This window comes from Culex quinquefasciatus, chromosome 2 (genome assembly GCF_015732765.1).
Source record: "Culex quinquefasciatus strain JHB chromosome 2, VPISU_Cqui_1.0_pri_paternal, whole genome shotgun sequence".
NCBI lineage: Eukaryota > Metazoa > Arthropoda > Insecta > Diptera > Culicidae > Culex > Culex quinquefasciatus.
This window is the reverse complement of record NC_051862.1, coordinates 12,006,856-12,024,982: the sequence shown is the minus strand read 5'-3', so window position 1 is coordinate 12,024,982 and position 18,127 is coordinate 12,006,856. Positions and strand designations below refer to the sequence as shown.

The window sequence follows — 18,127 nt, the reverse complement described above, 5'->3', positions numbered from 1 at the left end:
GAGTTGAAGAAATGCCCTGGGATTCACACGAGGGAAGCGGGTTTGTTTGTTGTGATGCCAAGCCGCTAGAACGAGAGTTGACTTGGGTAGCGAAACGGGCTGTTTGAGGTTCTAATGGAATATTTTTGCGTATCACGCATCATTTAATTGATGTTTATGTGTTTGAACGAGGGGGTTGGTAATTGTTATGACGTCTGTAGAGATGTTTGGAGTCCTCTGGAATGTTGAACGTGAAACTCTACCGCAAACAAATGGGGTCATCCATTGGAACGTGATGATCATACCAGCCTCACACGGAGAAATATCAGTTTCTGAAATCGTGAACAAGTGCTCATGAAATTTGGAACCATGAAAAAAGTGTTTAAATTTCATGATACGTTTTCACGTTTTCACGTTTTGTTCGTGGTTCCAAATTTCAAAAGCAAGTACATCAACGAGTAGAGCAACTTTTCATGAAAATTTCTAGTTATTTTCACTTTTACGAAAAGTTATTCTATTCCTTTTAAAAGAATTTAAAAAACTACTTCCCGAATGTATTCTAATCAGTCGAATGCATTGGGCCTCGTCCATTTTCCAAGCTTAGTTATTTTTTCTTCCAGCGCTCTTTTGGGTCTGCTTAGTGCTGCCAAATTTGATGAAATTTTAAGCGAAAACTCACGAAAAGTAGTATTTATAGACAAAATTTCCTGGCATCACTGGCTCACCCCAACAGGCGCAGCTGGTGGTGTTGGTGGTCACCCTTTATTTGCCTTCGCTTCTCGCTCGATTTTCTTCAGCCTTCGACTGGAATGGGTCGTCAAAATTCAAACGTCAAAAGACTTGGCGCGTTTGTTTTTTTGATGGCGCTTGCTAATTATTTACATGTTTCGGGATTATTTTTCAAGTTAGTGACTAACTAATGTTCAAAAGAACATGTTGCCGGTAGTTGGAAGTAATTTCATATCTTCTGCTAAGTTTATTTTTGGAGCTTTAATAGAACCGTAAACTGGGGTCAATCGGGACACATGGGGTGAACTGGGACAGCAGTTTTAACCATGTTGGAGCACAATCTTTTGATTTTTCTGGTTGGTTTCGGTTAGAACAGACTCAGGCCAACAAAATGTGTACATCCATTTCCATATTTAACAGCTTTAAGTGCTCTAAAAACTGGTGTCCCTATTCAGACTGAAGTCCCGATTCGCCCCAGATTACGGAACATCAAACTCTCCATATGACGAAGATAGGTGTTTGATTAGAATGGGTATATTTCCCCTACTCGGATGATCTTCTAGACCAGCGTTTCCACCACCTGGTAGGAAAAGGTTGAGAGGTTGTAAATCTCAAGACGTTATTGATCTTCCTAATAATCTCAATAATCACCAATACCTGCAAATTACGGTTATTTTATCAGACGGTGTGGCGACTGTTCTCTTAAGTAATGTCATGTAAGACATACATGATAAGAACCGCCACAGACAGACAACACAGACAGTTGCTATCGAAGATACTGCCCAAAAGTAATACTTATTAAATGAGATTTTTGTTTTTCTAAGCACTTGTACTTTTCCCCCTTTAGCATCAATCTTACCTTCAAGGTCATTGTTGCCAACTCCGCTTGGCTGTGGGGCCTGTGCCCTCGACGCAACAAAGTTGCCGATATGTTGTCGCCAATTCACAAATGATATTGCATGTCATCTATCGGTCTCGATCAGTTTGCTATCTCTTCCCGGGGGTCCATCACGTTTCCCCGAAATTTCCAACATGCGCTATCGCACGGCGATAAAAAGCCACTTACGGGCGCTATCACCGATTCAGTACCTCTTCAACGGTCAACCTGTGAACTTCATCAAGTACAAACGGAGTGTTCTACACGACAACGTGCTACCAATTCCCAGTAACGCCATGCTGTTAACCGAGCTGCTGGCGGAGGTAATTGGATCTTGACCGGCGCGAACGCGCGATTTCCGAGAATTCTCACCGGCGTTAGAACAATTCCGTAATTAAGTGGTCGCGCAGGTTGATGACGTCCGGACGTCCGAACCGATGCAATCGGGCGGGATGAATCACCGCGTTTGAGGCAAGATCTATTTTTAAGCGAGTCCTTAACCTAGTGTGAAGTTGATCTGCGCGTTAGTGTGTGCTGTGTGCTGATCAGGTAGCAGTGAGATCACACTCCAAACTCTGCGAGAGAGGGACGTGCGGAATTTCCAAGCGTCGAGTTCTTGAAGAGCGGCAGCAAGTCAAGCCGAACGCGCGAGATGAATGCTAATCATCTTCGGGTAGTTTTTTTCGCGCGAAGATCAGCGCGGGTTGGGTAGGGGGAGGAGGATGATGTGACCAAAGTCGTCATCACCTGGAACAGGTCGGCGCGGGAACTCGCGCCGTGTAGAACAATAAAATGAATTAATTCATCGACGGAGTTGAGCTTAGGGTAAGGTGGGAAGGGGAAGGGGCCTTTTAGCAGATTAATAAGTTTGCTAGGAATGCTCGAACGTCAGCAGCAACACCAATACTTGAAGGCCTCTCGCGGGCTGGGAACTGGGAATGGGATTAGAACCGGTCGCGTCAGTCGTAGATATGTTGCGGAAGACTTAGAACGTAGTTTCGCGTTGATCTTCTTTCGATTTCGGCGGGGTTAGTTGAGACGAGCAGAGTGTGTGCCACAGCAGATTTGTATCGCGCGTTGAACTAATTGATTTCTGTGTTTCTTCAGACTCCACAGACCGTTCCGGCCGGTGAGCTCACGTCAGACTTCTTCGCGTCGTACGCCGAGCTGTTTGACCTGTCGCTGTTGACGCCCAGCGACGGAGAAGTTCCGTTGAGTCCGCAGTCACAGCAGCAGCAGCAGCTACTCCAGCTACAGCAACAACAGCTGGTTCAACAAGGCTCCGGTCAGGACTACATCCCGGCGACGATCTTCCACGACGCTCCCGCGTCGATGCAGCAGACTCTGCAGCAAATGAAACAGGAGAAACCCGCAGTTTGGACGGAGAACCTCGCGGAGTCTTCGCTGAAGTCGGTTTTGCTGGAGCAACTCCAGGCCGGTCCCCAGTACCAGTACTACAGCAGCACGCTGCTAAGTCCACCGCAGGAGCAGTACGCCGTATTCCCACCGTCACCAACGCCCTCAATCCCAGACTTCCAAAGCCTCAGCGGTCCCCAGCACGGTTTCGTAACGATCAAGCAGGAGTACCTGTCGCTTCCACCGTCACCGCCGGACTCCAACGGAGCCCCGTCGCCGATTCACTGCAGCGAGATCAAGACGGAGTTCGACGCCGAACCGTCCATCGACATCGACTCGCTGCTGGGCGAACCCAAGAAGGAACCCCAGCTACCGACCACCATCACCACGATCAAGCAGGAGTTCAACATTCTGCGGGAACAGCTCCAGGAGGGCAACTTCCGCAAGCCCAAACCCGTTGAGCTGGAGTCGTTGATCGGGGGCCTGACGACGCGTGCCGACATCGGCTCGGTCTTTGAGCTCGCCCTGCAGGACGTCCAGGATGGCATCCAGGCGACCTGCAACACGCTGGGGATCTCCGCCGGTAAGTGTTGCCAACTTTGATCGATTTCTTCAACAAACCTAACCTCAACCATCTCCTTCCCCCACGCAGACCCGCGCGCCTGGTCGTTCGGCCAGGTCCAGCAGTGGCTGGAGCTAGCGATGAACAAGTACTGCCTGCCGCCGCCGGCCAACATCGGCCAGCTCTTCCCGGAGTGCGGCCGCGAGCTGGCCCAGCTGCCGATGGACGAGTTCGTGCGGCGTATACCGCAGGTAAGCACCGAGCGAGAGAGCAAGGCCGTCCGATTTCATAAGCCTTGCTTAATTCTCTGACGTCATGCTCGAATTATGCCCCGCTCTTCTTCTCTCTCGCGCGTCGCGCGAACGCTCGCTATCCCCCTCTCTCTCTTTCACTGGCGAGTTGTGTTTACGAAACAACTCGTCGACGACGGCGGTGCAGACACCGCCGCCGTTGAGGTTTTCACTTTCACCCCGACTGTATATAAAATTATGCTCTTTAAAAAAAAAAACTCCTTCGCCGTTTCGTCGATAAACATGTTTGTTTATGCCCCGGCATTCCATTCAAATGATAGAGTGTTGTGCAGAAAAAAAATCTTACAAAATCTCGATTACAGGGTGGTGACAAACTGCACGGACATCTGGAGCTGTGGAAGCAGATGTACCGGTCTACGAATGGGGCTGCTGGCAACACTGCTGCCAGCACCGTTGATGGACTACAGTTGGACGGCGGGCTTGGTTCTGTGCCGGCCGTCGGACAGGACTCCAACTCCTTCGATGCGGAATCGCTCAACGGGGACATTAGTGATGGTGAGTAGTTTTTGATGAGTTGGAATCAAAATTTCACAATATTTCGGTGGGACTTTCTCTCTTGAAATTGGAGGTTAGATTCGCGGCACGCGTGGGTGCGATCGGTGCTGGCGTGCGTGACTTTGAGTTGTAATTACATTTGTGCGATTGCATTTGCGGTCGTGCGTGAGATCTGAGTCAGTTGTTAAAGTTAGCTCAATAGCTTCAGCAAATATTTAATTTTTCATAATAAGAATATTTGTATAATTTTAAATTATACAGTCCAGACTTGATTATCCGAAGCCTCGATTTTTCGAAGGTTTGTAGGGTCCTCGGATAATCGAATCATGACCAAAAAAAATCCTTCATTTTTATTTTCTTATTTTAAACATTACATTCGAGTTCTCTGTACCAATTTTGGTCAAATTCGAGTAGTTGATTGCTTTTCAGCATGCCAAATTTTTTTTCCAGTATTTCAACTCCACCATTTTTGCCGCCAAGAAATTCTAAATCTCTTTTAAATAATAGAGCATGTTCGGGGTCAAATTCAAGCTAATTAATCAAATACAAGACAATAAAAAAAATGTTTTTATGTGATTCGATTATCCGAAGTGATTTTTTCCGAGGCCTTCGGATAATCGAGTCTGAACTGTTTAACCAAAATTTGAAAAAAATCTAGATTTCTAGCAAAGCATTGTAATTGGGCCAATGTCGTAGTGTAAACAAAGAATCTATTTTGCTCGTTACTAGTGTAAACATCAACTGACGTGAGCAGGATAGACTTTTTGTTTACAACTCTGCATTGGTCTATTTAAATTGTTTTGCTTGATTTAATGTATTTCGAAAAATATGGTTGAATTTCGTTAATTGAGCAACTCTTCTAAGAATAACACTTTTTACAAAATTGGGTTTTAATTTGTTTGAAACTTTGTCAATTTTTCTCTTTGACCTAGAAGCCATTTAGCATCATAAGTTCGATCAAATATTTTTTTTTTCAAAATTTTGGCAGTTGTGGTGTCCAAACCTTGCTCCACATGCTTCAGTAGAATATATTGTTTTCTGGTCTATTTTGTGCCTCTGAGTCAAATTTAAACAAAATTGGTCAATATTTATCCATTGATTCTCATAGGAAATATGCTCTACAACTTTGAAAGTCACTTTATAGGATTAATCTTCACAAAGTATGCTCAAAATTGGCACATATGCTTGAAATAACAAAGAAAAAGTTGGATGTTTGTGGGGTAGGAGATCATTTTTTGGGCACGCAGGTGTAAAACGTAAAAAATGGTAATATTAATCAGGAAATGGTGACAGATGTTGTGTCAAAAAATGTTTAATTTTACATCAGAAAATGATGTATTTTCATCAGTTTCTGGTGAATATTTATCAGTTTCTCATTTTTACACATTTTTGAGGTAATTTTACTTTAAAAGATGTAATATTCAACATACCAAATTTTCAACATTCCAAAATTCAACTTTTTGTTTGCTGTGTACATACAAATGCTTTCAAAATATTAAAAACCTCAACAATGGATTTTTGCTTGACTTAGTCGTTTTTGAAATGTTGTAGCTTTATTAGGGCTAATTTATTTAAAAAATAAGAACTTTTTCAAAATTACTATCGACCGCAAAACAAATTCATGTTTATTACACTCATAAAAACACGTATTAAAAACATACAAGATTCCACCTTGAAGTTCTTCGACTGAAGCCAAGGAACAAAATATCGAATGCTAATTGTTATGGCTTTACTCAAAAAAAAATGCTTCGAAAAATCAGAAAAAAATATTTGTCGAGTATGTTTTGGGTTTTATTAAGAAAACAATTTACATTAAAAAAAAACTTAGTCTTTATGTGAAATAAAAAGATAAACTCAAATGAGTTTGCAATTTTTGCAGCAATAAACCTCTCATATAAAAAAAAACAAGGCAAATTTCAATATTTGACCATGACAGTTCATTTCAACCGCAGGTTACAATGCATCAATTTTGTTTGATTGCAATTGTTTGAGCTGCCCATTAACACCAAGCCAACAGAAGTGTGCACAATTTAAAAACAAACTCACCTTGAGCAAACCTGCTAACAAATAGTTTAAGTTTGCTCGCAAAAACCCTCGACAAGCAAACATTTTCTTCTTCCCCAAAAGTGACAACCCTAATTGGTCGTTTGCGGCAAGAGATCCAGATCGCACAAGGCACTTAACGTCGTTTGCGGAGGCTTTAAAGTGAAAGGAACTGGCCCAAGCCGTGGCCGATTTTGTGCTCAAGATGCCGTAAATATTGCCTTATTTTAAGTGCAAGCGCAAAAAATATTTAAATCGCTTAAGCAACAACAACAAAAACAACAACAACAATGGTTCATGTCCCAAGACAAGCCAAACAGCTCGACAAAGTAATTATCGTAATCAAAGTAAAAGGTGATCTTGCATCGTTTTTTATTATGCCATGCGCGAACCCATGAAGTCCCCCAGTAGTGTTACATGTCCACTTGGACAGACCCCAACCTGACGACTCAAAGGTATTCATGATTCGTCGTCGTCGTCGGGGAGAAAGCCTCGAACGGCCTCGAACGACCACCAACTCTTTCCACCGTCGTCGTCGTGTGGAGGGTTGTTGTTAAGTTGTCATGCTTGTTTGTCTGCATCTCGGAGTTGTCGTAACGCCAAAGGTAAAATCTCAAGGACGTTCGCGCTGGTTTCGCTGCCCACCGTCCCATGACTTTGTGGGCTCCCCCTCTTAATAGCTGGTTTTATGCCCTCTCCTACTCGGTTGATTCCTCCCTTTTTTTGTGCGGCAGAAAAATCCCCTTACTAAAACTGTGTTGGTGCGAGCGAAATTGCTTTCTTCCAAACGACGATCGAATCAACCGCTTCGGGTGTGTTGGTAGATTCCATTCGGCGCAAAATCTCGAAAAAAAAACTGGTTCCACCGAAGCTGGGGCCAACCTTTTGGTTTCTTGCGCGCTTGGTTCGGACGCGACCGCTTTAAGCTCGCGCTTTTCTTTTTTTCGGCGATCGGACGCCGAAGATGGTTCGTCCGAGCGTGATAAGGCCGACGCCACCCGAGGGCAATCAAACAATTATCAAATCATTGTTTACACCACACACATGGGTTCGACCGCATTTGTGTGTGTGTGTTGGTGGTTGATGATCTAACAGCTTGGATCGCGCGAAACGAGGTCTCTTTGGAAGATCGCGATCGCGACGACGGAGAGAGGTGGAAATGTCAACGGCACAAAAAATTGTGATTCACATATACACACGGTTATCAGGGATTATCAGCGGTTGACCTGTGAAATGGTACAAGGTGTCGAAGCGATAGTGTTGCTTTCGAATAGAATCGGTTGTTTTTGCCTTCCTCACCTTACTGAGGAAAGGCTATAAAATCACTCGAAAAATGAACTTCTAAATTCGACCTCGTAGACCCACCTTCACGTATACCTATCGACTCAGAATCATGTTCTGAGCAAATGTCTGTGTGGATGTGTGTAGGTGGGTGGACAAAAAATTGTCACTCGATTATCTCCGGACTGGATGAACGGATTTTGACTGTATTGGTCTCATTCGATCCGTCTTGGGGTCCCATAGGTCTCTATTTAAAATCAGCAAGTTCAGTTAAGTACTTCAAAAGTTATGCTAAAAAAACGATTTTGGCGTATGTCCGGAAGATTGTAAAAAGGGTGGTTTTTGCAAGAAACCCTATCATGTTATACATTTTTAGAAAGGTATTAAAAAGACCTTTCCAATGAGCCCAAAACATTGAAGATCTGACAACCCTATCAAAAGTTATTAGCACTTAAGTGTTATTTATACACTTTTTGGAGGCCGGATCTCAGATATTTCAGTAAAAATTATGTCCGGGTCCATCATGCGACCCATCGTTAGTTAGATAATTGAAAGACCTTTCAAATGAGCCTAAAACATCAAGAATCTGAAAACCCTATCAAAAGTTATTAGCACTTAAGTGTTATTTATACACTTTCTGGAGGTCGGATCTCAGATATTTTAGTAAAAATGATGTCCGGGTCCATCATGCGACCCATCGTTAGTTAGATAATTGAAAGACCTTTCAAATGAGCCTAAAACTTCAAGGATTTTACAACCCTATCAAAAGTTATTAGCACTTAAGTGTTATTTATACACTTTTTGGAGGCCGGATCTCAGATATTTCAGTATAAATGATGTCCGGGTCCATCATGCGACCCATCGTTAGTTAGATAATTGAAAGACCTTTCAAATGAGCCTAAAACATCAAGAATCTGAAAACCCTATCAAAAGTTATTAGCACTTAAGTGTTATTTATACACTTTCTGGAGGTCGGATCTCAGATATTTCAGTAAAAATGATGTCCGGGTCCATCATGCAACCCATCGTTAGTTAGATAATTGAAAGACCTTTCAAATGAGCATAAAACCTCAAGGATCTGACAACCCTATCAAAAGTTATTAGCACTTAAGTGTTATTTATACACTTTTTGGAGGCCGGATCTGATATATTGTGATAAAAATTTTGTCTGAATCTTCCATATGAACTTTCGTTGGATAGGTTTTTTTATCAGACCTTGCCGATGAGCCAGAAAATTGAAGGTATGCGAACCCTATCAAAAGAAATCAGTAATAAAATTGATTTGTTAAACATGTTAAGGGAATGTTGCTATTTTTACTGAATGTATTGACTTTATGAATGTGAGGAAGGCACCAACCACCTAAAGGTGGATTAAGTAACGTTTTTGTTCTAGTAAACATAAATGAAATTAAACATTTTTCTTTGTTAGGAAGGCAACCTCTGCCAACTAAACCAACCCTGTACCCCGGAAGTAGTACCAACCTGACGGCGCGAGTGTAGCTGTCAAACATCATTCTCAAAAAAAACGTTCTCGAATAAACACGCGGAAATTTTATAGTCGAACTTAAATTCGTTTTAATTTCGTTTTTCCGCTGCCATTCCGAAAACCACTTTAGGTTTTGGGCCCGGGTAACGTTTCGGATCTACCGGTTATCGCGGTCAAAGTGTTTTCGGCGATGGACGGGGACAAGTCGGAAAAGTTGTTCCTTCCGTTCTTTGACGGCACCAACTACAATGCCTGGCGGTATCGGATGCTGTCCCTCCTGGAGGAACGCGAGTTCCTGGAGTGCATCGAAGCGAACGTGGCAGATGTTCCGGCGCTGAAGGACGAGGAAGGTGATGACGCGGCCAAGCAGCTGGAAAAGGCGCGGCTGCGGGAGAGGAGGACGAAGCGGGATCGTTCGTGCAAGAACCTGATCATCTCCCGGATTAACGACGATCAGTTGGAGCATGTCCAGGACAAGACCACCCCCAAGGACATCTGGGACGCGTTGGAGCACATTTTTCAACGGAAAAGTTTGGCGCGCCGGATGTACCTGAAGAAGGAGATCTTGACGCTCGCGTTGGGGAACACGTCGCTGCAGCAGCACTTCCTGACCTTCGACAAACTGGTCCGGCAGTACCGTGCGACTGGAGCGGACATGGACGAGCTCGACGCTATCTGCCATCTTCTTCTGACGCTGAATGCGAGCCCCAAGTACGCTGCCGTCGTGACGAGTCTGGAGACGCAACCGGAAGAGCAGCTCTCGCTCGAGTTTGTGAAGTGCAGACTACTTGACGAGGAGACGAAGCAGAAGAGCGTCCAGATCGTGATCCCGAAGAAGGAGGAGACGGCGTTCGTCGGGGCGAAGGCGCAGCAGCAGAAGCCGAAGCAGAAGAAGAAGCTGCGGTGCTACAACTGCAAAGAAGAAGGACACAAGATGTCCGACTGCCCGCAGAAGAAGAAGAAGGAAGTGAAAGCAAGTGCAAACATGGCGGAAGAACAAAGTGCAGTGTGTTTCGCTGGGTTGAGCAGGGGGGAAAGTGTTCCGGAGCAACCAGTGACCTGGTACATCGATTCGGGCTGCTCAGACCATCTCGCGAACGACAAGTCCTTGTTCGTGGAACTCGAACCACTGAAGTGTCCGGTGGAGATTGCAATCGCGAAGAACGACGAGTGTATCGTGGCCAAGCATTCTGGCAAGGTGAAAGTGATCTCCAAAGTGAACGACAAGGACATTCTCTGCACGATTGAAAACGTTCTGTTTGTGCCCGAATTGCGTTGCAATCTCTTCTCGGTCATGCGTGTTGACGATGCGGGAATGCGTGTGACCTACGCCGAGGGTGAAGTCGCGATCTACCGTGGGTCGGAGCTCGTCGCGAGTGGAAAACGAGACGGGAAGCTGTACCGTTTGAACTTCGCGCGCGCGCGTTGGCGAAAACAAGTCGATGTTGACGTGCGGACTCGTGCCGAAGAACGTCCAGCTGTGGCACCGTCGGTTCGGCCACTTGAACGCGAAGTCGCTCGACCAGCTGATTCGCCGGGACATGGTCTCGGGTTTGAAGCTCAACGGTGGGCAGAATGGCAAAGAACTCGTTACGTGCGAAGCTTGTGTGCTCGGCAAACAAACCCGGAAGCCGTTTGCAGTGCGCGAAGGCAAACGTTCGTCGCGAGTGCTCGAGTTGATACACTCGGATGTGTGCGGACCCATTTCGCCGGACGGCTTGGACGGAGCGAAGTACTTCGTGACCTTCATCGACGACTGGAGCCACTTCGTCGTGGTTTACCTGGTGGAGGCGAAGAGCGAGGTCTTCCGGTACTTCAAGATGTACGAGGCCATGGCGACCGCCAAGTTCGGGAAGAAAGTGTGTCGGCTCCGCTGCGACAACGGCGGGGAGTACAGAAGCAACGATTTCGAGCAGTTCTGTCAGGAGAAGGGCATCCAGGTGGAATGGACGGCGCCATACACACCCGAGATGAACGGCACAAGCGAGCGGTTCAACCGCACCCTCGTCGAGAAGTCTCGAGCTATGCTCGAGGACAGTCGTGTTGACAAGAAGTTCTGGGGTCAAGCGATCCAGACAGCGGCGTATCTGACGAACCGCAGTCCGTCGAGTGCGCTTCCTCCGGATGTGACGCCGTACGAGCAGTGGGAAGGTAAGAAGCCTGACGTCTCCAAGTTGCGTGCCTTCGGCTGTCCCGTGTACGCGCACGTGCCGAAGGAGTTGCGGAAGAAGTTGGATCCCAAAGCTTGGAAGGGGATCTTCCTCGGTTACACCCGCGGCGGCTACCGGATCTACAACCCAGAACTGCAGCGCATTGTGCACACACGAGACGTGGACTTCCTGGAACTGGAGAAGCCCGAACACAAGGCGAAGTGGAACGACGCAGACGTGGCTCTGTTGCCGTCACCTGAGGTCGACGAAATCTCGATTGCGGCCGATGACGAGCAAGAACCGGAAGAAAGCCAGGTGGAGACAGACGAAGAATACGAAAGTTTCCAGGAGGAATCCGAAGGTGAACCACACGAGGAAGAGCCGAACGTCGAGAATCCGCCAGAACCAGGACCGAGCGGCGGCAGGCCGCAGCGTCCGCGTAATCCACCGGACTGGCACAAGGACTACCAGGTCGAGTACGCAGCTTTCGCGCTGAACGCAACCAGCTACGTGGACGATGTCCCGAGTTCGCTGGCTGAGGCGCGCAAGAGAAGTGACTGGCTGAACTGGAAGGCGGCGGTGGACGACGAGATGAAATCGCTTACGAAGAACGGCACGTGGACTCTGGTCAAACTCCCGGACGGCCGAGCCCCCGTGAGCTGCAAGTGGGTGTTTGCAGTCAAGCGCGGATTGGATGGAGATCGAGTTCGGTACAAGGCGCGCCTCGTGGCACGAGGTTTCAGCCAACGCAAGGGATTCGATTACGGGGAAACCTATTCGCCCGTCGCCAAGCTGGACACCCTGCGGACGGTTCTTGCCGTTGCCAATCGTGAGAAGCTCGTCGTGCACCAAATGGACGTGCGCACGGCGTTCCTGAACGGGACCCTGGAAGAGGAGATCTTCATGACTCAGCCTGAGGGCTTCGAGGAAGGGACAGATCTCGTTTGTCGCCTGAAGAAGTCGCTGTATGGCCTGAAGCAAGCGTCGCGCGCCTGGAACGAGCGGTTCAACAACTTCGTCGTGGATCGTTTGAAGTTCGAGCGGAGCCTGAACGATCAGTGCCTTTACACACGAAAGGACGAACGGCAGACTTTGATCATCGTGCTCTACGTCGATGACATCGTTATTGCCGGCACGACGCTGAAGGCTGTGGAGACGATCAAACGCTGCTTCTTCAACGAGTTCGACATGACCGACGTCGGAGAGATAAAGTGCTTTCTCGGGATGCAAGTCGAACGGAACCGGGAGGAAGGCGTGATGCGGATCAGCCAGAAGCAGTACATGGAGAGTTTGCTGCGGCGATTTGGGATGGATGACTGCAAACCTGTTTCCACTCCCATCGAAAGTCGCCTGAAGCTGCACAAGGGCACGGAGGAGGAACGGACGAGTCAGCCCTACCGAGAGCTCATCGGGTGCCTGACTTACGCCTGCCTCACCACAAGGCCGGATCTGGCAGCAGCGGTAAACTTCTTGAGCCAGTATCAGAGTTGCCCGAATGAAGCGCACTGGAAACACCTCAAACGGATTCTGCGCTACATCAAAGGAACTCTCGACGTTGGCCTTGTGTACCGGAAGAACTTGGAAGCGCCAACCGTGGAAGTCTTCGCCGATGCAGACTGGGCGAACGACGTGCTAGACAGAAGGTCGGTAAGCGGTGGGATTTTCAAGGTGTTCGGATCGACGGTGGCCTGGATCACACGGAAGCAACAGACGGTCTCGCTATCTTCGACTGAAGCTGAGCTCACTGCGCTTTGTGCTGCGGTGTGTCACGAGTTGTGGCTGGGACGTCTCCTGCAAGATCTCGGATTCAAGCCAGAAGAACCGGTCCGAGTTCACGAAGACAACCAATCAACGATCCGGGTTGCGGAGGAAGCAAAAGACTTCGGGCGTCTCAAGCACGTTGATGTCAAGATTCACTTCATCCGTGACCTCATCAAGCAGAAGCGGATCAAGCTGGAGTTCATACCGTCGGCGAACCAGCAAGCGGACATGATGACGAAGGGGCTACCTGTAGCAGCTTTTCGCAAGCAGTGTTCCGCTATCGGACTGGAGCGTTGCAGCGGTTGAGCAGGGGTGTTAGGAAGGCAACCTCTGCCAACTAAACCAACCCTGTACCCCGGAAGTAGTACCAACCTGACGGCGCGAGTGTAGCTGTCAAACATCATTCTCAAAAAAAACGTTCTCGAATAAACACGCGGAAATTTTATAGTCGAACTTAAATTCGTTTTAATTTCGTTTTTCCGCTGCCATTCCGAAAACCACTTTATTCTTATCACACTGTACTCTTACTGACAAACATAAAAATCAAGAAAAAAATATTTAAAAAATGGTAGCAAATTCACTGATTTTATAACACACAACAATTAAAATTATTTTTTGAAAGCAATGAAACAGCAACATAAATTTTTAATATGAAATTTTGGAGCTGTCTTCGATAAGCCGATTTAGCAAAATATCGATAAATTAATGAACATATTTTTTTCATCAGTAACGATCTGAGCTCGCTAAATTCAAAGTTTGTAAAAAGGTTTAAAGCCTGTTTGTACAGATCAAAAAAGAAAAAATGCGAGAAACTCATCAAAGTTTGAAATTTTTCGAGCTTTATTTTGGTTAAACAATTTTGTAGGATATGCTTGAAATTTGGCTGAGGGAAAATTGTTGAAATAACAACTGGGCATCACGAGAATTTTCAGAATTTTCGGAACTTGTGCTTTTAGATTATTATTTTGATTAAATTTATTACCTCCGAAGCCTTATTTTTCCTATTTTTTTATTTTCCCTGTGTTCTGGAGGTCGTTTAAAGTCAATTTTGTTCTGCCAAAAACACTTGTTTTATGTTTTTCTTCATTCTTTTTAAAATATTTTTATATGCATTTATGTTTTGATTTTGAATTTGAAAAAGTAAGGCCTGTTCTAAAATCTTCAATCATTAAATTTCATTGGATCATTGGATTTTAAAAATTTGTTTTATCATTTTTTTATTTTTTACTTTTTTGACAAAAAAATTTTCAACAAACAAACGTTAAAGAATAGTTTGGGACTAAACAAAAATTATTGCATACCGTCATCAGGGGTGACATTGGGTCTGGGGAGTGAGAATGGGTCACAAATTTCACAAATTTCAGCATTTTTGTATGACCCAATCTCACCCCAGACTCAATGTCACCCCTGATGACGGTACTTATTTTTATACGAAAAACAGAAAAAATATTAAAAAAAACTAAAAAAAACCATTTTTTTTAAATTTACATGTTAAATCATCGAACTTATTTTTTCTGTAAATTTGATAGTTTTTCTTCCCAATGCTTTTTCAAGATTCAAACTAGATTTTTGGCCGGAGTCTTAGAGGATTATTAATATCAAGGAAATACCACAAACATTTAACTCAATTTCCCTTCTCTTTCCAGACGATGACGAAGAAATGCCCCTGGAAGGCCTCCCAACCGGACCTTCAACTTCCACCGGAACCGCACCGTCCACCACCAGCACCACCACCCCGTCCAAACCCCGCCAGGGCGGTTCCCACATCCACCTGTGGCAGTTCCTGAAGGAACTGCTAGCCGCACCCGACCAGCACCAGTCGGCGATCCGCTGGATCGACCGCACCAAGGGTGTCTTCAAGATCGAAGACTCGGTGCGGGTAGCCCGACTGTGGGGCCGTCGCAAGAATCGCCCCGCCATGAACTACGACAAGCTGTCGCGGTCGATTCGGCAGTACTACAAAAAGGGCATCATGCAAAAGACGGAACGATCCCAGCGGTTGGTGTACCAGTTTTGCCATCCGTATTCGCTGTAAATGAGTATTTTAAGTTGAGAGTGCAAGAGATTTTTCGAGCGTGTGCGCCAGGTACCAGCGAGCGAGCGATTTTATGACTGTTTATTGTTGATTCTAGGCTATTTTAAGTTATTTACCAGTGAGAGAGCGTGTGTGTTTGTGTGTGATGGATGATAAGTGCGAAAATCTCTTTCGAGGAAGATTTATCACCCGCTAGACGTCAGCGCCAAGAAATGGTTTGAATTTTCCGCGAAGAATTTTCGCACCAACCTTAGGCTTAGTAGAATCACTCTTTTGTATTATCGCACCCAGGTCCACGTGGCGTGAGCGCCGGCTTCAGGTGGTATTAACCTCGGACGGTGCCCACGTGGATGATAATATTCGTAAAATGATGTGATTCGCAAAAAATAGAAGTTGACTTCCAGAGCAAACAAACTCCGTTAGTATGACGGATGAGCTTAGGAGGTCCGCAGAGGGATTCTGCCATCTGCCACGAGAATCTCAAACTTAACGTTCAATCCGCTTACGGGCGAGATTCCGGAACAAACACGAGCACCCTCGCGGGCAGCTTATCTCGTAGACTTGAAAGTACACAGAAACAGCCTGGGGAAGGTAATTTCCCTGCCAAGGCTGAGAGTTGTGAACTTTGTCGTCGAGTGACACGCTTCTGCGAGTTGGACTCGTTTTGCCCAAAAGAATCTCACCAGCACTCCCGTAGGGAACGAACTCGAATGTGTCGCGAAAGATCTGAACTATTTACGATTACTCCCGTTATTGTTTCGATCTGTATTGTTTACCGAAGGACCCCGCAACTCTGGCCGTGGGCGTGTCGCGCGTCCCAGCCCAGAAACGAAGGGCGTCGGTAATTTTGGTCCCATATATCTATGATATATTTTTATTGTAAGTTCTATGAACGATACAATTAGGATGATATATTTTTTTCCGGAAATAAAATACATCGATTTCTAGCCTTACCCCCTAAGATAAGCTACCAAACTAAGTGTAAATATGAAATTACTAGGCTATCGTTGCAATATAGTTAGGAACTCCGGGAACCTTGACACCTCTGCAGGGTGCCAAGGATCACACTCCCGGTTCAATGTTATCAGTAAATGGCAAGCAGCCTTCGCTGAGAAACAAGAGCTCACTTTCTCAACGAAGGCTTCTCGAGTTAATTTGATGTACCACATCGTCTAACGCATGATTTTCTTTACGTTTTGTATTACTCACTTAAAATGTAGTCAGCTTTAAGCAATAGTTAGCGTTGTTGTAACAGTGGTGGCAGGGTACGTTAGGAATTTTACAAAAAAAAAACACATGATTTTCACCCCCAAACCTTAGTGTCTTAAGCTAGTTAGTATGTAAGTCTTAGCCCCCTTCCCAAAAAAGAAGTTAAAAACATTAACCGATTGTGATCTAAGTGCCTTAACGATATTGATAACCACAAACAACACACAAAAAACCCACAACTTTTGTACTACATTTTGCAATTGTTTTTTATTACGCGTAATATGATCTACCTTTTTGCTTTTGCCCACCCCCTTTGTGTGAGCAATTTTAATTTATGGTTTCTCCCCCCGAAATCTACTTGCAAAGTACACAAATGTATTTTATCAAATGTAAATGTTTAGGTTTAGACAGTGCTTAGAAGTTAAGGGTCATTTTCACCGATATTGTAAATTTTAATGTTTATTTAATAAATAAAGTCTAACGAAAAAGCAGTCCCGTTTTGTGGTGTTATTTGAAAGAAAGTCAGGGTCTATCCCTTAAAAAAGCAAATATAAATATTTTGCTGATATTTCTTCGAAACATTTTACAATCCCTAACATGTATGATTGATTTGAATCCAAGTTTCGATTCTTATTCAACTTATTCAGTTGACATCCCTCGCAAGCCACTTATTTCTACAAAGAGAAGAGGCTTTGAGCTACCAACATACAGAAAAGAATAAATTTCCGTAATCTTAAATTGTGTTCCTGAATTTGGGAACCACGATGGAATAAATTCATGAATATGGTGCATTTGCACTATAAACGTGAATATATTCCTTTAAAATAAAAAAATCAAATCAAATTATTGGCTCTAGCGCACTGCCTTGGCGTTCTCGAATGCGAGATTCCTACTCGAAACTAGGGTTTCGAACTGACGACGTTTGGATTATGACTGCCTACCAGCGACTCCACTGAGACAATACCCAGGGAGACGACTCCTGTACACCTGGACTGAGCTATCGACCTAACTTCTAGGTTAGAACGGGGCCAACATTTACTTCTCCGTCCGACGGAAGGCGTGATTAGACCAATCTCGTCTCGAAATTGCCACCGTGATCGCCTGGGATCGAACACAGGCCGAATGGGTGACAGGCAATCACGATTTTCCCTACACCATGGTTCCCGGAATATATTCCTTCACGGTTCTCAAATTCATGAACACAATTCACGATTATGGGAATTAACTTTTTCCGTGCAGAATACCACATTTACCTTTTTAAATGACTAAAACTTACAACTTTGAGCTTTAAAACCCAATAATTATTAAGTGAATTTTAGAGAACAAGTTCATATTACATTTAGTGTTGAACATAATTTAAAAATGTCTTTGTGCTCATTAACTATTAAACTGATTTTGACTGACAAAAACAAGTTGTTTTTTGGGAAATTTTATGATTTTACCAGAAAGTAGGTTTTGAGAACTTAACAATCACCGCCTTAACTTCAAAAATACTTGTACAAGTATTTTTCCAAATTATGATTTTTTTGGTTTTGAAAGTTCATCCAATTTTAAATGCTGATTTTGTCCTTCCCTTTAAAATCGATTAGAAAAATTAGGGACAGAAAAAATATGTTTCCATAAAAACTTTTTAAATTTTCCATTTAAATGTTGCATCAATAATTTTTCATTGTTACACCGAAAAAAACAATCGTAATTTTTTGGTTCATTGTATCAAAAGTTGACACTAGTGAGAAGTGATTCGTTACTTCTCACTAGTGTCAAATGAGAGAAGGATAACTTTAAATGGCCGTGATGATTTTCAATCTTTAAATTGACCGTTGACCGTTAAATTGCTTAAGTATGGCTTTTGA

General features: G+C 44.7%; 1 protein-coding gene across 3 annotated transcripts in view; it reads left to right on the top strand.

Annotated features, from left to right (window-relative positions):
- The window catches only part of LOC6038361 (DNA-binding protein D-ETS-4), a 39,375-nt gene extending 22,610 nt beyond the window's left edge, over positions 1-16,765 (top strand). Inside the window, exons 1-5 of one of the 3 annotated variants that reach the window (XM_038253292.1) lie at positions 1,563-1,908; positions 2,693-3,524; positions 3,594-3,754; positions 4,117-4,309; positions 9,063-9,288. In XM_038253292.1, coding sequence (XP_038109220.1) covers positions 1,741-1,908; positions 2,693-3,524; positions 3,594-3,754; positions 4,117-4,309; positions 9,063-9,133 — 1,425 coding nt within the window. In that variant the 5' untranslated portion in view covers positions 1,563-1,740 and the 3' untranslated portion in view covers positions 9,134-9,288. Of the gene's footprint in view, positions 1-1,562; positions 1,909-2,692; positions 3,525-3,593; positions 3,755-4,116; positions 4,310-9,062; positions 9,289-14,676 lie in introns of those variants that run through there. The other 2 variants (XM_038253290.1, XM_038253291.1) reach the window with 2 other exon arrangements.
- The last annotated feature ends 1,362 nt before the right edge of the window (positions 16,766-18,127 follow it).